The sequence below is a fragment of the Nicotiana sylvestris genome, chromosome 10, assembly GCF_000393655.2.
Source record: "Nicotiana sylvestris chromosome 10, ASM39365v2, whole genome shotgun sequence".
NCBI classification, from domain to species: domain Eukaryota; kingdom Viridiplantae; phylum Streptophyta; class Magnoliopsida; order Solanales; family Solanaceae; genus Nicotiana; species Nicotiana sylvestris.
This window is the reverse complement of record NC_091066.1, coordinates 118,362,422-118,386,116: the sequence shown is the minus strand read 5'-3', so window position 1 is coordinate 118,386,116 and position 23,695 is coordinate 118,362,422. Positions and strand designations below refer to the sequence as shown.

Here is a 23,695-nt window from a genome sequence, read left to right as displayed (position 1 = left end):
TTATACTATCAAACTAGTGGTGAACTTATCCTTTAAGAATCCTAAGTTCGCCCACGTGCTTAACGTCTATATTGGCTTTCTAAATCAAAAAACTATTTTATGCCAAATAATACAAAGCATAGGAGGAAACAATATTATATTTTAAAAAAAAAAGTCAAAACAAAAAATGAAAAGAAGAGAGAAAAAGAGCAAACAAATGAAACACAGGATTTACTGTATGGGAAATTTTATACTCCACTATCTTATCAGGAAATAAATCCGAATTCTCTTTTGTCCTCCAATGGAAGACTCCCCTAAGCAGCCTCTTCTTTCACCTTGTGAACCCCAAATCACCGCACAAACTTCTGCATCTTCTTTTGTTGCTGATATTCCCCCTATCACTGGAATCCAAGATTTCTTCAGAGAGTTTTTTGTTGAATCTAAGAAATTATGGTACCTTGCTGGTCCAGCTATTTTCACCTCCCTTTGTCGCTACTCTCTTGGTGCTGTCACTCAAACATTTGCTGGACATCTTGGAACTCTTGAGCTTGCTGCTGTTTCTGTTGAAAACTCTGTCATCGCCGGTTTCTCTTTTGGTATCATGGTAATGAAGTGCCACATTTTAAGTGGCACTATTTCCTCTTTAGTAATTAAAAAATGAAGACACTTTTATATTTGAAACTCTTTAATCTTTAAATTTTATTTTATCTTAAATTAGTACTTCATTTATGATAGAATCTTAATAATACCAAATATGTCTAAGATGAATATACATGGAACGACATGGTCATTTAAAAATCATATAGCCGACCGATCCCAACTTGCTTAAGATTGAGGCATATTTTTGTTAGTGTTAAAACGGGGCAACAATGACTAGTAGATCTCGTGTTTTGCAATTCATATTGGAATCTGCTAGTTATTGGACAGATTCATTCATCTTCACGTAGTGGTGGAAAAGAATGTTTCGGAGGCAGAGAGCGATTATAAACTTCACCTCTTTTTGGACCTTTGACAATTTTCGTAGACCTGAACTGCGTGTGCGCTTCTGCCATAACATAATCCTCTGTGTACTTAGTGTATAATTTCAACATTATCTTCCAGCAGAATTCCATATTGGCTACAAATATGTCGGAACAACCATGTTACTGATTTTACTATGAATATTTTGATTTATGTTTGAAATTTTAATGGTCCTTTTTTTGTTATTTTGGACAGTTGGGAATGGGAAGTGCGTTAGAAACACTATGTGGACAAGCATTTGGAGCAGGACAAATTGACATGCTAGGAGTATACATGCAAAGATCATGGGTTATTCTTAATACAACGGCAGTAATTCTAATGTTATTGTACATTTTTGCGGCGCCATTTCTAAGATTGATCGGACAAACAGAGGACATATCACGGGAAGCAGGGAAAATGGCTTTATATATGATTCCTCAGCTTTATGCATATGCCATGAATTTTCCAATCGCCAAGTTCTTGCAGGTATAGGTTGATTCAGGATTCAATTTGATGGTTAAATTTTTAAGTTCTTGTTATTGAACATATTATACGTTTGAAATTACGAGTTAAACATTTAACATTTGGTAGAATTTTAGTAATTTTCTCACACACACATATAAACACTCTCAATGTCAAAATCTGCATTGCAGGCACAGAGCAAGATTATGGTCATGGCATGGATTGCAGCAATATCTTTGGTTCTGCATACTTTTTTTAGCTGGTTATTTATGCTAAAACTTGGGTGGGGACTCGTTGGCGCCGCCGTGGTACTAAACTCATCGTGGTGGTTCATAGTGGTGGCGCAGCTGCTGTACATATTTAGTGGGACTTGTGGACAAGCTTGGTCAGGTTTCTCATGGAAGGCTTTCCATAATCTTTGGGGTTTTGTTAAGTTATCTCTTGCATCAGCTGTGATGCTATGGTAAGTTATCCACAAAAATTTCATCTTCTTTCATTTTGTTTTGGCCTTTAACTCTTAGTGGTGCTTAATATTTGGTTTTATTATATTTGAAGAATCAATTTCTTTAAATTGCATTGACAAATAAAGAGTTTACGTTCCGCGTATTAATTGCTTACAAATCTTTTACATCACCAGGTTCAGTTGATTTACAATAATAGATAATTTTCGAAGAAAGATAGAGCCTAATTTTCCAAGAAAAATACTTGTACCTTTGTAGATTAGTGATCTATTATGTTTCTGATAATTATGGTTTTCTTGAACTGATTTAGTTGGTATCTAATTACTATGCAGCCTGGAAACTTGGTACTTTATGGCATTGGTCCTCTTTGCTGGTTACTTAAAGAACGCAGAAATCGCTGTTGATGCCTTGTCCATTTGGTGAGTGCCGGATTACTCATTTGACGCTTGTTGTCTGGCCATAATAAGAAGTTTTGACTCTTTAAGGGGCCGTTTGGTATAAGGGATAAGTAAAAATAGTGTTGGGATAAAAATTTAATACCATCTTATACCTTGCTTGGTAACCTAATCTGGATAAGTTATCCGGAGATTAAAATAAGTACCGGGATAACTTATAACTTATAGGGGATGAGATAATTAATGCTGGGATTATTATCCTAGGACAAAATAGTGAAATTCAAACAATAGCCCTAAGGTCCTCAAACCCTTTTTCTACGTCATTCACAAAAAACTGGTGGATCTTGGTTGAACCTCTGATGTGCATTTTTTTTTTTTCAAATCGCAACACATTCCATGAATATTGAGAAGACCAAGAAATCAGTAGCATTATATATATGGAAATTAGCTATCTTACATCTGAAGGAAACAGGTTAGTAAATATGATAACATTGAGACCAATTAATTTAACAAGAGTTATATCATTCCTTGGGGTGAATACTTTGCACGACAGCCTCAATCACTTCCTTGGCTCTTTCAAATACATATGGTCCTTTAACTCATCAACTGGGGTGCCTTCATCAATGTCATCACTAGTTCCGTGAGTTTCCTTGTGATGCTGAGGTTTTTTGTCCTTGTGAATCATAGCCTCAATCTCTTCCTTTGCTTGATCTATCAAATTTGGTGCTTTTACATCTTTTGCGTCAGCAGTAGATGTTGGGGCTTCATTGCCTCTGAAGTGGAGTTGGTTGTGTGTAGGATCTGGTGAAAGTGAAGATCATAGCATATGCAATATTTTTTATATAATGTTTGATGCTTTAAGTAGTATAAGTCAAGTTGTTGAACCGATATTTTTTGTATGGGCACAACTCTTGTTGCCAGGAATGGTAGAGCAATATTTCTTCAAATTTGGTTCTGCAATAGGGATTAAAGTTAGGAAGAAGATTTAGAAGAATGAAATCAGCAAATATACAATAACACAACAACAACATAGTCGGTATTATCCCACACACCGTGGGGTCTGGGGAGGGTAGTGTATACGCAGACTTTACCCCTACTTTGTAATGATAGAGACGTTGTATTCAATAGACCTTCGACTTAGGAAAACATAAGTACCACATTAATGAAAATATAGATAAGAAGGGATAGTAAGAAATCAGCAAATATATTTCAAAGAACTGAAAACTAGAGCCTCGAAAGATTATTTAATACTTGTTGATGTAAGAATTGGAAATTGACGTATGTCATTTGGATAAAGGAGCAAGAAGATGGAGGCTAAATAAGATGGAGGATATTTTTGTAAACAAACAACTTCTTCTTAGAAATTATGCAATGCATATTATTTTTAATATAATATACTAAATAGTGGATAAAAAATAATACCGGGATAACTAATACCAGCATAACTAATCCCAGCATAATTAATTTTAACGTTACTTATCCCATCATAAACTATCTTCGAACCAACGACCCCTAAAACTATATCATACTATTCTACTTTAGTGGCTATTGTAGACGACAAAGGAGTAGTTGGGGTGGTTTGACTAATAATTGTTTGAGGACAACATTTGACAGTCCCTCACTTGTCCTTTGGTGCAAGGTAATTAGAGATAAAATCTAGTAATACTAATACACTACTAGCAGGGAGTAATTTAATTAATAATTTGCAAAGATAATACTGATTTAACAAAGAATTAAAAATAATGTCATTTTTCAGAAGAGGCTTGCGTTATACTGCTATTGCTTGGAGATAAAAACAAACTTTGACAATGCAGAGAGAAGAAGTGGATTCCGCCAATGCCTAATTGTAACTTGTAAATATCATTTAAATGAACTTAAAATGTCAATATCCAGAGGTTATCTTCCCATTACATGCATTAATTGTTATTATTATTATTATTATTATTATTATTATTATTATTATTATTATTATTATTATTATTATTATTATTATTATTATTATTAGAAGTAATAATTGGACAAAAACTGAGACAACGAAATCAACTACTAAAAGAAGAGCTCTTTAATTATTCCTCGGAAAAGGCCTCCTATCTAGAACACAATTAGGGGTGTACAAAGAAAACCGACAAATCGCACCAACCCAATAATCCGAGTCAAACCAGGAAAAAGAATTCGACTATGGTTTGATTTGATTTGGTTTGGTGTTGGGAAAAAAAAAACCGACCATAATTGGTTTGGTTTTAACTAAAGAAAGTCATACTGAAACCAAACCAACCCGACATTACATATATAGAAATTTTAATAGATATATTTAATATATAAATATATTTATTGTGATGTAATTTATAAATATTTCTTAAAAAATTTCATAATTTTATCTTTTAACGTATTATTTCAAGGTTGGACTTAGAACTTTTGAATGTTCCAATAATTTTTATAGCCATTAATATTGTAAAAACATCACGATATAGCCAGTTTTCAGACTGGTCATTCAAAAATAGCCAGCGTTTACGAAGTCAATGAAAAATAGCCACTATTTGCTGCAACAGAGACCAGTCCAGCATAATATATTGGAGTTCGGTGCACCTGTGTATGAACTCCAGCATATTATGCTGGACCGGTATACTTTGTTGACTCCAATATAATATACTGGAAACTAGAGCACCGGGGCTCCAAACTCCAGTATAATATATTATACTGGACAATTATACTTGCTGGAACTCCAGTATATTATGCTGGAGTTCTAGTGTACTTATGCTAGAACTCCATCATATTATGCTGGAGTTCCAGCATACTTATCCTGGAACTCCAGTATAATATGTTGGAGTTCAAGCATACTTATGTTGGAACTCCAGTATAATATACTGGCGTATTTTCCGGGTTTTGAACAGTGTTTTCGCTCAGATTTATCTTTACATGAAAAGTGGCTAAATTTCGATTACTTTTGAAACTGGGCTATTTTTGAACGACCAGTTGTAAATCTGGCTATTTTTGAATTTCTCCAATTAATATTAGTGAATGAAATAATGCTAACAAAAGCCCAAACCAAAATCAAATCAATACTAATGCTAACAAAAGACATTCAATTCCATACATTTTTTGTTTTGCAATAATTTAGATAAAAATGCATAACCTATTTTTATTTTTTCTTTAGCATTTAGTCATGTAATTGATACTCCCTTATTAGTCTACTTATTTTAGCATGACTTAGTACTTTTAGGTTATGTTTATTTTTATTATGGCTTTTTAATTAGCAATATTTATATTACATATCTTTATTGTCTTTTTGTTGAATATTTTAGGATAATGCCATGACACATCTCATATTTTGTATTATTTTCTTGAAAAATACTTTATATAGTTATATCTTAGTAGGATTAAAGGAATATTTTGAGCACAAGTTATATGTTTGGTTCTACAAAGATTTTACCGGAAAAAAATCCGAAAAAACCCCGAATAACCCAAAACCCGAGAAAAACCGAGATTGAAAAACCCGAGTTTTATTGGTTTGATTTGGTCTTTGAATTTAATAACCCGACACAATTGGTTTGGTTTGGTAATTGTAAAATCCGAACCAACCCGACCTATGTATACCCCTGAACACAATAATGAAAATACGGAAAGGAAAGATCCTACCTAGATTAGCTGAGCGAAAGCTAACTTTAGGCATGTTCCATGAGAATTGAGATGATATTATTTGTATACTTTGGATTCAAGAATATATTCACTAGTGACACTTCTATAATTTATAATCTAAGATTTGTAAGGCTATAGTCCCTAAAATGATTACTAGTCCTTTTCACTATGTTTCACTTTCGTACTCTTTCTCTCCCTTTCACTATGCTTCACTCTCTTACTTTTTGGTACACTAATTTTTTCTTTATTTTTTTCAAAAATTATTTGAAACATCTTTTCTCTTTAAATTTAGCTACTTATATTTGAAATTAGATTTTATTTCTGTAACATGCATAGGCAACTGAGCCTGACATTAGTTCTAATAAGTAATGGTATATATGTGAATATGCATGGTGTACTTTTTTTCTCCGCATAGCTTCTTTGGATATGGGGGATGGGTTTTATTTTTTGAGAAGGTGTTAGAAATTCGGGAGGTCGTGATCGTCAAATATGCATAATGCATCCATGTATAATAATTTCTATGTGGATGAGTCCATGCCACTGGTCCAAGGAGAGAAAGAAAGAATAGAATGAAGAAGGAAAACAATAGGAAAATATATAATATTATAGTAAAATTAATGTTATAAAAATAAAAAAATTTAAACATTTTTTGGCTTCTCACTCTATTCAAGAGAGTGCATTTCACTCTCTGCCACATCAAGGGATAATATTTAACTTTCTTACCACCAAGTATAGCATGTAGTTGCATGGAAAACAAGCTATCGTGATTTAATGTTTTCACTCACTTCAACTTTGAGCTACGCAACTCAACTCCTCGGCTTACTTTATATATATATATATATATATATATATATATATTAAATCCCTTCCAATTTAGGAGGATCTATAGTGTTTCCACACTTTCCCTCCAACGTGACTCGAACCCAGGACCTAATGATAGTGGATGAAGGTGTTTTACCAACTGAGCAAGCCTCGCTTGTCTCCACGGCTTAATTCCTTGTTCTACCTTAGTCAAAGCTTTCAATTTCATTAATTTTTATTTAACATGGTCAAATACACCTATCAGATTACCTCAAATAATTTAGTAAGTGTAAATCCACAAAATCAAGGCAAAACATACATAAATTAATGTATATGATGTTGAATGATTGAACCCAATCAATTACATTAATGTCACACCCCTTTTTACAACCTCACTAACCCCCTTATAAATAATAAAAAAAAAATAGTAAAACATGAAAAGGGGTTTCAGTTAGAAAGTGACAAAATTGTGTTCAAAAGGAAATAACTCAGAGTAGCCACCTGACATTTGATTTCGATGTGCAGGTCACCATAATTTTTCCTTTAAAACACTTTGTACTCCAAATTGAGTCTGCACCAGAGATTCGGGTAAGGGGGTTCGTTTGACTCGGGAGAAAATATTAGGCACTCCCTAAGTCCCGTAACTAGTACGGTTGCGTACATGATCAAGTTGGCTTTAAAGAATGTTCAGATTGAGGTAAAAAAAACACAAAAGAAAATAAACAATCAAAAGGCTTGAGGTCGTCCCCTCCTAATAAAATAAAAATAAATATAAAACAAGAATAAAAGTACTACGAGTTTTGCTCTCGGCCTCCAAATACAAATACCTCGGGGCATACCCCGGAAAAAATATATATACAACTCCTTCGGGGCATTTTCCGGATAAATTTAACTAAGGGAACGACCTCTCGCCTCGAAACTAACAAAATCCTAAGGCTTGCCTACCCGGATGTTGCCGGCCTAAGCATACTACTAGCGGGTAAATAGAAATAAGAAGGTAAAATGTGACAAGGAGTACAACACATACAAATTGCATTTTTTAATCTCCAAGTTCCCAATCCCACTACTAGATGCAGTACTTCTAATTGATGTCACTAATGTCCTTTAAATTTATTATTTTAACTAACCTAGCAGCCAATCATTCAAACTCCAAACAAAGCTCAATTCTATGTATTAAGAGGACAATTTCATACTTGGCAAGAATTTCATCATCACAAACAAACTGAACAAATTTCCAAAATATATTGAACAAATTGATGATATAAAGGAAAAGAATAAACCTTTTGGCGAGCAAAGTTTCTCTTAATAACAGATTGATGAACTGGAATTCAACACGGTGACCAAACTACGAATAAAGTAAGCGAACTGAACCTCGAACAGATGTGAAATCCGATTGTCGGACAGTTAAACGATGCTAAGCAACTCGCGCACAAGATCCAAACTGAAAAACCTCGCCGGAAAACCTCGTCGAACTCTGGCCGGAACCTTGAGCTGACCTTCGATGGCCGGAATCTCGCTGACGAAACCTTGATAAATAGGACCGCTTTAATGGAGGTTTTGGGCTAAAACAATGGTATTCCTGCAGGTTTTGTGACAGTTTGAGCAGCTCTAGTTGCTGCGTTTTTTGGAGTAGGGCTAGCGGCTGCTTAGTGTGGAGAAGAAGGAGATGGCGTGAGGGAGATGGAGTTTTCGCTGGTTTGATAAGGGTGGTCGCCGGCGTCCAGTCAGGCGGGGGTGGCGGGGCTTGAGAATCGCCGGCGTTGCTGTGGCTTGGAGATGAAGAAGAAAATGAAAGAGGTCTAAGGCTGAAGCTTGAAGATGAAGAAGCAAAAAGGGCCGAACATGGGTGGGTGGGTCTGTCTGTTTGTGTCTTGGACTCTAGGATTTGTATTGTTGTCTAAGGTTGAAGAAGAAGCCTCTCCTGTTGTCCAAAAATGGCCGATGCCAAAACTAGCTCTAAGTTTTTTTTTTCATTAAGGAAAATGGGGTATGGGCTAACAAGATTTGGGCTTCCAAATTGGACTCTAGTATAATGGGTTTAAATTAAAAGAGATGGACTCACACCTTTGGGCCTACAAATTTTTTTGTTGGACAAAGACAAACTCAAAAAAATCCTACCAAAAATGTTAATTAAACTTAGTCAAGTAAATAAACAAAATTTTAAAATGAAACTATTTTTTGTATTTTTAAAATTTTGTATTTTTTTTTTGTATTTTGTATTTTTAAGTAAAGAAAACAGGCTAAAGTCATGATAAAATTAAGATACCATGAATAAAAATATACTAATTGATCTTAAACTAAAGATGAAAATATATAAAAGCGATAAACACGATAAATAAAACTATTTTATATATGTCTTAGGACTAAAAGTAAAAGATTAAAATTATGTTAAAATAAACTCAAATAAATATTTTAAAAATATTAAAATACTAAAATTACCTTTAAAATTTGCGCGGGTCAAAAATTACGTGCTTACAGCTGCCCCTCTTTGCTTGGAAACACGAAGAGTTTTCGGAGCAAAGAACAATAAGCAACGTAATTGATTTATGACCCGACGCTTATTCAAAAAAAAAAATAAAGATGACTAAAAAGATTGTGACCAAGCCTTGGTATTTGAGCTGCCTACTTATCCTTGGCTATAAAGGAATCAAGCCACGTGTAGTTCAGAAGTGAATGAGGTGATGGAGATACCGAGGTAGAGAGACGGTCGAGGTGCCGTTCCGTCGAGGTTCCGGTCCGCGGTCCTGTTATTACATCAAAATCAAAAAAATAAAAAAGACTAATTAAGCCTGTCAGCTATGAGTTACAAAATTCCTATCTATAAGTCTTCTGAAGCTTGATCTTGAGTCTTGAATGGTTCTTCATGCAGACTTTAGATTTGAACCTTGACGCTCGCTAGCTGCAGGTGTTGATTGACTACTTCTGTTGGTCACCTCGGACTGTTGACTCGAATTCTTGTCGCGAGCTTCTACTACTTCTAACTTAAATTGAGTTCTGAAATGGCTTCCCTCGTTCTCCAGGTGGATGCCTGCTACTGACTTGAAACTTGAAATGACTCTAAAATGAATTCTGAAATGTCTTCCCTCGTTCTTCAGGTGGGTGCCTGCAATCAAAACAACAAAATAAACAAATTTTTCTCCCTCAGTTTGTACTAGGAAGATTTGTGAGTTGTTAGCAAAACTGTAAATTACCTATGCTATTGATGCAATGATGCGAGTAAAACTAAAGACTTGATTGGGATGTGCGTCTCCCGTGAATCAAACCAAGAATATTTGACTAGCAAGTGTGTCTGCTAAGGATAGAACCTGAATAACCCAGACTAGGAAGTGTGTTTCCTAGATTTAAGATTGAGCTTGCGGAAAACTATAAACTAAGCTTGACTAAAGTAAAAACTGACCCTATTCTCCAGGTGGGATCCCTAACTTCAAGGAAAACTAAAGATTAATAACTTAAGAAAACTAAAGATTGATCCTAGGAGAAAGTTCATCAGACTAGGTCTTTTTTGTTATCTTAGGAGAAAGATTCATCCGACTAAGATTTCTATCCTAGGAGAAAATTCATCAGACTAGGTCTTCTATCTTAGGAGAAAAATTCATTAGACTAAGATTTTGATCCTAGGAGAAAGTTCATCAGACTAGGTCCTTTTTTTTGGTTATCTTAGGAGAAAGTTCATCAGACTAGGTCCTTTTTTTGGTTATCTTAGGAGAAAGATTCATCATACTAAGATTTTGATCCTAAGAGAAAGTTCATCAGACTAGGTCTTCTATCTTAGGAGAAAAATTCCTCAGACTAAGATTTTGATCCTAGGAGAAAGTTCATTAGACTAAGTCTTTTTTTTTTGGTTATCTTAGGAGAAAGATTCATCAGACTAAAATTTTAATCCTAGGAGAAAGTTCATCAGACTAGGTCTTCTATCTTAGGAGAAAAATTCATCAGACTAAGATTTTGATCCTAGGAGAAAGTTCATCAGGCTAGGTCCTTTTTTTTGGTTATCTTAGGAGAAAGATTCATCAGACTAAAATTTTGATCCTAGGAGAAAGTTCATCAGACTAGGTTTTCTATCTTAGGAGAAAAATTCATCAGACTAAGATTTTGATCCTAGGAGAAAGTTCATCAGACTAGGTCCTTTTTTTTATCTTAGGAGAAAGATTCATCAGATTAAGTTTTTGATCCTAGGAGAAAGTTCATCAAACTAGGTCTTCTATCTTAGGAGAAAAATTCATCAGACTAAGATTTTGATCCTAGGAGAAAGTTCATCAGACTAGGTTTCCTATCTTAGGAGAAAGATTCATCAGACTAAGATTTCGATCCTAGGAGAAAATTCATCAGACTAAGACTTCTATCTTAGGAGAAAAATTCATCAGACTAAGATTTTGATCCTAGGAGAAAATTCATCAGACTAAGATGTTGATCCTATGAGAAAATTCATCAGACTAGGTCTGTATTGGGAGGAAAATCCATCAGACTAGAACTTTTTTTTTATCCTAGGAGGAAAAATGTGAGGAGAAATGGTAACATTTTATGCACACTAGCAAGACAGGCGACGACAAAGATTTGAGAAACTTCTCTTTTTTTTTCTTTTTTTTTTTAAAATCATACATGTATTACAAGAATCATAAAATATATGGACTGATCCACCTCTACTTGATCTCCGCCAAAAAGCCAGGAAAGATATATTGATTGATCCGCCTTTAGCTAACAAAATTAATACGATTCCAACAACTTCAAAGGGGAAAATATTAAAGTAAAAAGACAGTAGACAAATATGTGATTGTTATTAGCAATTACAGCACTAGGATTCTTCACCTGCATCGAGGAGTAGTCCATTTGATGCAATATTTCCTACCAGTGGCCTTTTCACAGATTTGATGGACGATCCAGTAAGACAAGTCAGCCTGGATTTTGTATTGGCCTCAGCCAGTGGAATTGGCTTCTCTTTCCTAGTCATGCGAACATCCCAAACACGTATGATCCCATCTGATGACGCGGATGCTACTATGTGTTGGTTATCTTCAGCATCCCCATCATTGTTTTTGTATAAAACAACAATGCCTTTCACACGGGTGGAATGTGCATCTTCAATGCTATATGCAACTTTCCCACTAGTTATGTCCCAAACTTTAATATTGCTTGGAACTTCTCTATATGAAACTTCTCTACCCTCCTACATCAGTACACAACCAATCCTAACTCTTGAAGCATCACAATACATGGTATATGAACCTGAAGTTGATGGCAAAACCAATACTGGAGCTGTGGTCAAAGCTGTCTTAAGGTTTTGAAAGCTCTCCTCACACTCGTCCGACCATACAAATAAAACCCCCTTCTGAGTCAACTTGGTCAAGGGCGATGAGATAGATGAGAATCCCTGAACAAACAGGTGATAATAGCCTGCCAACCCAAGAAAGCTACGAATCTCTGTGGCTGAGGATGGTCTGGGCCAACTCTGAACCGCCTCTATCTTCTTTGGATCAACCTGAATACCCTCGCTGGACACCACGTGCCCTAAGAAAGCCACTGAACTCAGTCAAAACTCACACTTACAGAATTTTGCATAAAGCTTCTCCTCCCTCAATCTTTGTAACACAGCTCTCAAATGCTCTGTGTGCTCCTCCTGACTACGTGAGTACTCCAGGATATCATCAATGAATACTATAATGAACGAATCAAGACAAGGCTGGAACACGCTGTTCATCAAATGCATGAATGTTGCTGGGGCATTGGTTAGCCCGACAGACATTACAAGGAACTCATAATGACCATACCTGGTCCTGAAGGCAGTCTTAAGAATATCTGAATCCATGATCTTCAACTGGTAATAACCAGAACGAAGATCAATCTTGGAGAACACTCTCGCTCCGTGAAGTTGGTCAAATAAATCATCAATGCAAGGCAGATGATACTTATTCTTAATTGTTACCCTGTTCAATTGCCTATAATCGATGCTCATTCTTATTGTGTCATCCTTCTTCTTTACAAACAGAATGGGTACACCCCAAGGTGACACACTAGGCCGAATGAACCCATTATCTAGGAGTTCCTGAAGCTTTTCTTTCAATTCCTTCAACTTCGCTGGTGCCATACGATATGACAGAATAGAAATGGGCTGAGTGCCCGGCACCAGGTCAATACCAAAATCAATATCCCTGTCCGGTGGTATGCCCGGCAGGTCTGCAGGAAACACATCGGAAAAATCCCTCACAACTGGGACAGAATCCATACTGGGAGTCTCAGCTCCAACATTCCTCACAAACGCTAGATATGAAAGGCAACCCTTCCCAACCATACGTTGGGCCTTCAAGAAAGAGATCACTCTACTAGGAACATAATCAGTCATGCCACGCCAATCGATCCGTGGTACACCCGGCATAGCCAAAGTGACTGTCTTAGTATGACAGTCCAGAATAGCACGACACGGAGATAACCAATCCATGCCCAAAATGATATCAAAATACACCATGCTCAATATCAATAGATCCACTCGGGTCTCTAGACCCCCAATAGTCACCACACATGACCGGTATACACGGTCTACAATAATAGTATTACCCACCGGGGTAGATACATGAACAGGTAAAGCAAGAAACTCACGGGGCGTACCCAAATAATGAGAAAAGTATGATGACACATAAGAAAAGGTGGAACCGGGATCAAATAATACAGAGGCATCTCTGTGGTAGACTGAAACAATACCTGTAATGACAACATCTGTAGCAATGACATCTGGCCTGCCTAGAAGTGCATAGAAACGGGCCTGGCCTCCCCCTGATCGACCTCCCCCTCTGGGGCGACCCCTAACTGCCTAACCTCCACCCCTAGCTGGGTGGGTGGGTGGTGAAGTAACTGGAGCAGCAGCCAAGGGCTGACCCCTCTAATGGGACGAATTAGCAACCCAACGAGGACACTGCCTCCACCCATGCCCAAACTCTCCACACTCAAAACAAATCCTAGGTGCTGGAGAAGGGGACTGAAGGGAGCCCCTTGCACCGGAGTGACTAGCTGGTGCACTCGGCATAAAAGAACCTTGAGCTGACGGGGCACGAGATGAACTCTGGGCTAGAAGGGCGCCGAATGAAGGCTGGACCTGCTGAGACCCATGATAACCACGACCTGAAGAAGCCCCGCGATATTCTGGACGGGCCGACTGAGCAGGCCTGAAAGAACGACCTCTACCATGCTAGAACTGGCCCCTCAAAGGAGCACCACTATAACTGCCCGATTCTCGAGGACTCTTGGTCTCCCTCTCCTCTCAATCCTAACGGCAAACCATCTCAATATCGTGGGCGATATCAACCACCTCCTCGAACGTAGCACCCAACACACTCTCTCTGGTAATAAGAATATGTAGATGATAGTTAAGGCCATCAACAAATCTCCTGATCCTCTCACAATCTGTCGGATCCATCCAAACGGCATGACGAGCCAACTCAGAATATCTCGCCTCATACTGTGACACAACCATATCCCCCTACTTCAGCCACTCAAACTGCCTACGCAACTCCTCTTTGCGGGACTGCGATACATATTTCTCTAAGAAGAGTGTGGAGAACTCCTGCCAAGTAAGGGGCGCTACACCAACCGGCCTACGCCTCTCATAAGCCTCCCACCAAGTGAAGGCAGCCCCAATAAACTGAAAGGTGGTAAATGCCACACCACTAGACTCGAGAATCCCTGTTGTATGGAGCATCCGCTGACACGTATCTAGAAAACCCTGGGCATCGTCTCCCTCAGCACCACTGAATGATGGAGGCTGGAGTCTACCAAACCTCTCAAGACGACGCTGCTCATCATCTGGCATAACTGGCACAACAAACTCCTAAGCTAGTGCAACCGGCTGGGCTGGAGGTTCCCCTAGCGTCTGAAGTTCCTGCACTACCAGCTCAGGTGTGCGAGCAGCTGGAGTTTGGGTGCCTCCCCTGGCCTGTGAAGTAGTTGCGGCTGTAGTGTCTGAAAACGCCTAAGCCAGGCCAGTGCAAACTGATAAGATATGTGCCAAGGCCTCCTGAAGACCCAGAATCACAATGGGCACAGCTGGTGCCTGAACTGGTGCTGCTGGAGCCTGATCCAGAGCTGGGGCAGTTGGTGGATCAACAGCTACTGTCCTCGCTGCTCTACCTCTGCCACAACCACGACCGCATCCACGGTCTCTGGTGGCCTCAGTAGGTGGCACTCGTGGTCGTCCACCTCGTTTGGTAGCTCGCGTCCTCACCATCTGTGAGAGGATATAATTAGGGCTGTGCATTTGGATCAGATATCCGAAATCCGATCCGATCCACTCTATTTCGGATTTTCGGATTTCAAATTTTGGATTTTCGGATTGGATACAGATTGTGTTTTATGAAATTTCGGATTTTCGGATTGGATTCTGATTGGTATGATTTTAATCCGATCCGATCCGATATCCGAAATTATATGTACCTATATAAATACACACTAAAATTTTAGGGTTATGCTTATTCATTTTTCACACACCCCCTCACTCACTTAGATTTTTCCGCCTCTCTTGCACCTCTCTTCTCTTCAGTGAAGACTAAAAGAGTCTCAATGACTCAAACTTCCGATTTTACTTTGATTTTATGTCTCTTTCTTCCGCCTCTCTTCTCTTCTCTTCTGTCTTTTATGTCTATTTCATGTTCTATTCTTCAACTTTTGATTTTATTTTGATTTTTTTGTTTGTTTTGGTAGATGGAAGATGAGATAGAGACACCGAATGAACTTTAAATTGTTGAAAAATTTTGTGACAATCCGATCCGACAATCCGAAAAATTATCCGATCCAAAGTTTAAAATCCGATCCAATCCAATGTTAATTCGGATCGGATTCGGATTGCCCTTTTCAGAATCCGAAATCCGAAATCCGAATCCGAAATAGGCTAAATCCTATCCAATCCGATCCGTGCACAGCCCTATATAGAATAACAGAAGTTTAGTTCTCGGATCAACAAAGCCGCACGACAAAAATTTCGAGAATATGAAGTTTTTTTTTCCTAAAAAGGTTTTGCAGCCTCTAGAGGATAAATACAGATGTCTCCGTACCGATCCGCGAGACTCTACTAAACCTGCTCATGACTCGTGAGACCTAAGTAACCTAGGCTTTGATACCAACTTGTCACGACCCTAACCCCGAACCCGATTGTGATGGCGCCTCTCGTGAAGACAAGGCCAACCAGACCAAAGTAGAACACCTCATTTAAATAGTTAAATACCATAAATAGTTCTAGAACATGATATAATAATCATAATTTGCAAAAATAACGATAACAATAGTAGAAACCATCTCGACACAGCCCAAACCGGGGTGTCACAAATCATGAGCAACTAATAGTTCCGGATACTAGTCTACTAGATACGAAATCAATTACAGAAGTTCAAGAACATGAAAATAGTAAGATAAGGGAGGCACGGGGGCTGCGGACGCCAATAGCTACCTCGTAGTCTCCGAAAACACTGCCTGGACTAGGAGGATCAACACTCAGGAGCGGACTATGCGACGCCTGAATCTGCACAGACAGTGCAGGGAGTAATGTGAGTACTCCGACTCAGTGAGTAATAATCATAAATAATGGCTGAAAGCAAGAAAACACGTAAAGGCACAAAGCAATTCTATATCAAGCAGTAAAATAACTTAAAGCAGTAAATCCATGAAGAAGTCAAATGAAATTCCTTTAAACCAAGTAAAACAGTTAATTTAGCAGGTAAATAACAAGTAGAAATCTGCCCCTCGGGCACAGTAACAATCACTCAGAACAGTATCAGCCCCTCGGGCTCACTCTCGGTACAATATCAACCCCTCGGGCTCACTCTCAGTACAGTATCAGCCCCTCGGGCTCACTCTCAGATCAGTATCAGCCCCTCGGGCTCACTCTCAGATCATTATGGGTACCCGCGCTAACTGTGAGTGTGCAGACTCTGGAGGGGCCCCTTACGGCCCAAGCGCTATATCAAGCCCTCGTGGCATCATCTCTCAGCACTCGGCCTTGCATCACTCAACATATCCTCACATATGGTCCTCGGCCTAACTCAGTCCGAAAACCATCACAAGCCCCTCGGGTATTAGTAAAACAGTAGTCCTTAGCCGAAAACATCACTTAGAAATATCATTTAAGTTCAAATAAGGATAAAAGTGGTTGCGTTTGTAAAACAATAAATATCAACAGGACTGAGTTCAAGTAATAAGTCAAACAGTGAGGAATTAGTGATAAAAATCTCAGAAGGGTTCAAATAGTTGGCACAAAGCCCAAATATGGCAATCAGCCCAAATCATGATGATAACAAATAAATTTCAGTCAAATACGCGGTAAAATCATCAATCGAGACGGACCAAGTCACAATCTCTAATAGTAAAAGACCCCACGCTCATCACCCGGTGCGTGTCTCACCTCAATACAACACTACGATGTGCAATCCGGGGTTTTAAACCCTCAGGATATCATTTACAATCATTATTCACCTCGAACCGGCTACAACTCTAGCTCGCGACGCCTTTGCCCCTCGAAATCGGCCTCCACGCGCGTCGAATCTATCCAAAATCAGAAGAATACATCACAATATGCTGAGAGAGCAAAGCCCAAGCGAAAACAATCGAAAAATATCAAAAATCTCGAAATTAGCAAAACCCGAGCCCCAGGCCCACTACTCGAAACTCAGAAATTTTCACATCATTAGATTCCTTATCATATCACGAGTTCATACATACCAAAAGTTCTCAATTCCGACCTCAAATGGTCTTTCAAATCACAATTCAAAAGTTCAAAATCCCAAGCCCTAGGTCTTCCATTTTTAGCTTAAGTTCCAAGAATTTCTAGGTTAATTTCACAATAGATTCGAGTTTGAGGTTCAAAAATCTTACCTCCAATCAATCCTCCTTGAATCCCTCTTTAATCACCTTCAAAAATCTATCAAAATACTCAGCTATGGTGGAAAATGGCTCAAAATCGCAGATGAAATGTTTAATAAACTTTCTGCCTACGGGTTTTTTGCATCTGGGGGCAAAAGCCCACTTTTGCGGTACCGCATATGCGGCCCAAACAACCGCTTCTGTAGTCACTCACTTACTAGCCATAACCGCATTTGCGATGGCAAATTCCGCATCTGCGGCTTCGCAGATGCGGCCACCTTGACCGCTTCTGCAGAAACTGCTCACCCCGTCCACTCTCGCATCTACGACTTTTCTTCTGTACGTGCGACACCGCACCTGCAGTCCCCAAACTGCAGGTGCGAAAACACCAGAACCAGCAAAATCTGAAATTGCAATCAACATCAAACTTCTCCGTTAACCACCCGAAATCATCACGAGGCCCCCGGGACCTCAACCAAAAGCACAAACATAACCAAATACCTTATTCAAACTTGCTCCAATCGTCAAAACACCTCAAACAACATCAAATCTACCAAATCACATCGGATTCAAGCCTAAGTTTCTAAAATCTTCCGAAATACGATTTTGATAAAAAACCTAACCAAAACACGTCCGAATGACCTGAAATTTTGCACACACATCCCAAATGACATAACGAAGCTACTGCAACTCTCAAAGTTCCATTCCGACCCACGGATCAAAATCTCACCTACCAACCAGAAATCGCCAAAATACTAACTTCTCCAATTCAAGCCTAATTCTACACTGGACTTTCAAAATCAATTCCGATCACACTCCTAAGTCATAAATCACCGCCTGATGCTAACTGAACCATTAGAACTCACATCCGTGCCCTCTAACACAAAAATCAACATCTAGTTGACTTTTCCAACTTAAACCTTCTTGAAAGAGACTGAGTATCTCATTTCTTACCAAAACCACACCAAACGCAAGCCAATCAACTCGATCACATAAAACACCGATAACGAAGCATAAAGAAGCAGAAATGGGGGAAACAGAGCAGTAACTCATGAGACGACTGGTCGGGTCGTCACATCTTTTTGCAACTTCCGATCCATGCCGGCTTGCATCTCTTGACACACAATTTTCATAGCAGAAGATATACTGGACTCTATGTTTGCCTGATGTGTGTGACTCTTTTTTGGGAGGCTTCTTTCCATACCCTTTTCCACGAAATAGGATTTCTCTACAAGATAGTTCCAGAGAAAACATATATAAGCAAATATAAAAATAACAAATATGCATATGTGATAATAGGGGAATAATATATTTTCACCGTAGATTTCTCTACTTCTGCAAAAGACCTTGTACCACAAGCATGCTTAGTTATTTGCTTTTCCCATTTTTTTTGTTCCTTTCACTTACAACCTGCAGTAAGTCAATAGATTAATAAACAACCATTGCAAGATGGGTGTGGAGCCATTCGGTTGGCAGAATCTTCAGGTATTAAGTTACCTTAAAATTCGGACTTCCAAAATATTGTATTAGGTATTTCCAGTCCTCAAGTTCAACATCTTCAGGTCGATGAGACAATCTTTCTTTATTAGTACTGTATTTAGAATAGTGAATGCTAAGTCGAGCTTTCCAATTCCTTTCATTTCCTAAAACATCACATAAAAAGGAAAGGACTGATTAAAATAGAGAAAATATTATTAATTCATATATCAGAGCATTAAAATTAGTTAGTTGATAAAAATGTTAAAATAAAAACTGATTTTACTTCACTGTTGATTCAATTATGAAATTACGGTTTTAAACATCATGAACAAATTACATTTAGTCTAATAAGGATACAAATACATGGAACTTTCTAAAATAAGATGCAAATATAAAGCTACAAGCATCACAAACTAATATCATTGTAAGTCTAATAATTACAAACATATAGAGAACTTTTAAAAATAAGATATAGACATAAAATTTCAAGCATCAAGAACTAATTCATTGTTAGTTTAATAAGGACAAAATATAGAAAATTTTCAAAACATAATGTGGACATCTATATAATCAGTCTTTTTCTTCATAGTCTTCAAGAGGATGTATCTGTATCCTCCCCATCATCATCATCATCATCAAATAACTCTTCTTTGCTATCTTCACTCTCGGATATATTTATATAATTGCCGTTAATGAAATCATCTTCCTTATTGTGTATATTATTTTGAAAAAAGTAATTCGAGGAAGAATTACAACAACCTAATCATATAGATTAACCACATTAAACTATAAAGTGTGTTATGATAGGAAAAAAGGGGTCATTCCTTCCTAGTCCTAATTTGTTATATCAACAAAGATTATGGTAATCCTGTTCTTGCACTACATCGATAGTTATTGTTAAATTAAAAGCAAGAACACAGTTTAGAGAGTCACTAAGAAAAAAGTCTGAAGTAAAACATAAATTAGAGTAATAAAAGCAGCAAAAAACTTGGAAAATGAATTTAACATACATACCAAAAACTTATTTTTACGACGCGAACACAAATTAGTACACTATCAACAACAAGTCATTTTCACATACCTAAAGCAGAAACAATGTAGCAGAAATAATAAGAAAAGATACTTAACTGGTTTGACAAATAATATGCAAATATAAAATGCTCTTGTTTGAACACAATAAGGGAAAGACACATGGTAAGCCTCTTATTCTTAGCATAAACAATAAGAGAAAGACACTTCCGGTTGTTACTTTAATTGTTAAGAAAACCCAAATCTATAATCTAACATAAGAGTCTCTTGCCAAAGTTCCATTCTCCTCAAAGCTTCACATAATGCCAATGGAACACAGGGTAAGCCTCTTTATATAACATTAAGAAAGCGCTCTACAATTAGCAATTATCATTTGACGCTGAATCTTCTATATGATAGTTAACTGAAAAGTTGCAACAATACTAATGGCATAAATGTTTATCTAAGAAAAAAACTAAAAAACTGAAATAATAGATAAATAGGATCCTTGTCCAAAAAATTCTACCAAGTCATCTCCTATTTTTCCTACTCTAAACTCCTTTTTTTTGTAAAATAATTGGCTTCATTGATTTCATCAAGAAGATGCAAACATTACAAGAAGCAGCAAAAGCATAGAAGCTTCAAAAAGCAAAAAAGATCACTTGTTAGCTTACTACATATATGCTATCTTAGATACAAAGAACTAACAGAGTTTAAAAAGTTTCCGGGAGTTTCTATAGGGGAAATATTTGCCCAGCTAAATAAAAACATAAGGCATTTAGCTTTTAGAGTGTGGTTAGGAGTTGGTAGTCCATCTAAACTCCTTTTATAGATGACAAGAAAGCATATTACATTCAAATTATTATTTAAGTAGCCAAATACATGCATTTACCAAAGAAGTATTATGTTTTCTTATAACCTTACAGTAACATATATGTTCCTTATTAATTTTAAAAGTATGTATGCACTGATTTAGGCACATAGTCATAAAAGAAAAAAATAAGCATGGAATACCAACTTGCAATAGGTCTCTCAAGAAGAATCTTTTAACTTACCCAAAAAGAGATAGGTGAGTGTCCTGTCAAGACGGAAAATCAACAATAACAACACCAAATAGGCTTCAAATGAGTCTTTTTGCATGTTTTTTTGTATTCCAGTAGATTATCAAATGGTTAAGAGAAATTCAAGATGAAATCTAAGAATACAAATGTAAAATCACTGAAATAATAATAATCCTAACTGCATGTTGAAAATTTTACCTTACAGAATACAGAATCCTTATTAAAAAGCCCCAAACATAAATTTATATATAAATTAATATGAGTTTTCAGTTAAACATATGTACAAAACTCAGAAAAGTACCCGAGATTAGAAAAAACATTAGGTCACCAGCAGCTATATGAGATTAGGAAGAGAAATTGGATGTGCGATTCTTCCTCCACAAAACTTGATTTTGTTTATGAAGCTTCCTCCACAAAACTCGATTATGCACTTCAGTTTTTTTTCCTAAAAGAAAAAGGGGAAAAATTAGGGATTTGACCACAAACCTGATAAATGAGATTCACATCTTGATTTGAGAGATTTAGAGCTAGGTAAAATTTAAGCAGAGAAGGATTTTAGAGAGAGGGAGGAGAGATTTTAGAGAGAGAGAGAGAGAGAGAGATGTTTGAGCGTCTCTGTTTTGTGTCCTTTAATTAGGAAGACTTTTATTTATTTTATTTTGTTATTTTTAATTAAAATATAAGGGGTCTAGTAGCGACCCAGTCGCTCCAATAGTACTTTAGCTACGAAAACTTAAAAGTCGCCACAAATAATATGGAGCCAAAATTTTAGTTTGAGCGGGACAGAAAATTTCAGCCACATTAGAGGTGACCTTAGAAAAGTCGCTGTTAAATAATCATTTTTAGTGGCGACCTATTAAAGTCGCTGCTAAAAGTATAACTGTTGTAGTAATATATAGGGTCGCCGCTATATGTTGCCGCTATATGTTGCCGCTAAAAATCCAATTTCTTGTAGTGCTTGGGCTGCAATGATGTTATCTCTTTGAGATCTTTGTAATTTAGGTTGAGTACATCGTTTGTGGTTTATAGCATTCACCACCAACATTTACAAGGGTTGGTTTTCACTTGCTCACCAACAAACGATAAAGAGTTGGTTTTCATTCTCTCACCAATGACACTTTGGTTTTCACTCGCTCACCAAAGAAACGAACAATGACACAACCTCTTAGTATTTTTTCCTTTCTATCTATCTTTTATGACACTTGTAAACTTAAGAATACAGTGCTTGACTGAGGTGTAGAAAGAATAGGAAAGTTGTCTGCGTAGATGGTACATTCTTCATTTTCAAAAAGCTCCTTTCATAGTATTCTTGAATATCTTACGTTGCTCCATATGGTACTTTTTTGAGATATAAATCTCCTTGATTTCTAGACAATCTCTTCCTTAAATTCTTTTGTCACGACTCCAAACCATCCCGGTCATAATGGCGCCTATCAAAGTAATATGCCAACCGATTCAACACTAATAACATAAATTTCTTTTGTAAATTTATTTATTTTTCTAATCAAATATGATCACAAATCTTTCATTTTTAATATCTCAAATAAGCGGAAAACAAATACGCAAATACAACAACACCGCCCGATCCTGGTGTCACTAGTCATGATCCACTAAGATACAGTCCACTACTGTCTACTTAATACAAGATAAGATTGAAATATATAATACTAAGGATAAGAAGGAGGAAGGCAGGGATGCGGACGCCATGTAGCTACCTTGCTATTTCCGGAAAAATATTTAGAAGTTGCTGGATACTCTCTCTCGGATGCTCTGGCACCTGGATTTGCACACAAGGTGCAGGGAGTAACGTGAGTACGCCAACTCAGTAAGTAACCAAAGTAAATAAAGGCTGAGTGTAGTGACGAGCATTTAAATTTATACATAGTATAACATGGAATCTTAATACAAATAACAAAGTCAAATCCGTAGTTCAATTTCCGAACATCTTGTAAAACTCCAGTTTCAATAAAAATTATTTAACACATTTGTTCAATATTTTTCAATAGAGGCTCAGTATTAAAAAAGAGTAAAAATAGTAATTTCATAAATAAGCCCCTCGGGCAAAGTATCCCTCATATATATAGCCTCTCGAGAAAGCCTCTCAGTCACTCGTGACTCAACTCTCATCAATCATCACTCACACTCAGCACTCCCTCTCAATAGATATCTCATAATGATAACCGCTGGGCGTACAACCCGATCTGTAAATATATATAGCCGACTGCGCTCACTGGGGGTGTGCATACTCTGGAGTGTCTCCTACATCGCAAGCACTATATCGTTGCAGCGTGCAGACCGATCCAATATATATCGCTGCAGCATGCAAACCGATCCATATACATATAAATGTCGTTGTGGCATGCAACCCGATCTATAAATATATATATAATCCTCACCATCAGGTCCTCGACCTCTCTTAGTCATCAACCTCACAGTCACTAGGGCATTTCAATAAAAAATCAGGGAACTCAGCCAAACAGTTTTCATATATTTGAAAGTAGAGTAATGAAACTAAATCAAATAATAAACAGGTAAAAATCATGACTGAGGATATGCTTTTGGATCAAAACAGTGTGAG

The 23,695-nt window shown here is 37.3% G+C and overlaps 1 protein-coding gene across 10 annotated transcripts in view; it reads left to right on the top strand.

Moving 5' to 3' along the window:
• The first annotated feature begins 215 nt into the window (after positions 1–215).
• LOC104212226 (protein DETOXIFICATION 31-like) overlaps positions 216–23,695 on the top strand; it is a 43,147-nt gene continuing 19,667 nt past the window's right edge. For 6 of the 10 annotated variants that reach the window (XR_011402990.1, XR_011402992.1, XR_011402991.1 and 3 more), the window contains exons 1-4: positions 219–583; positions 1,195–1,464; positions 1,632–1,903; positions 2,234–2,320. Coding sequence is in view for 6 of the 10 variants with exons in the window: in XM_070160346.1 (XP_070016447.1) it covers positions 281–583; positions 1,195–1,464; positions 1,632–1,903; positions 2,234–2,320 (932 nt within the window). In the remaining 4 variants the exon portion in view is untranslated. Of the gene's footprint in view, positions 584–1,194; positions 1,465–1,631; positions 1,904–2,233; positions 2,321–4,052; positions 4,173–8,318; positions 8,730–23,695 lie in introns of those variants that run through there. The other 4 variants (XM_009761442.2, XM_009761445.2, XM_070160343.1 and 1 more) reach the window with 4 other exon arrangements.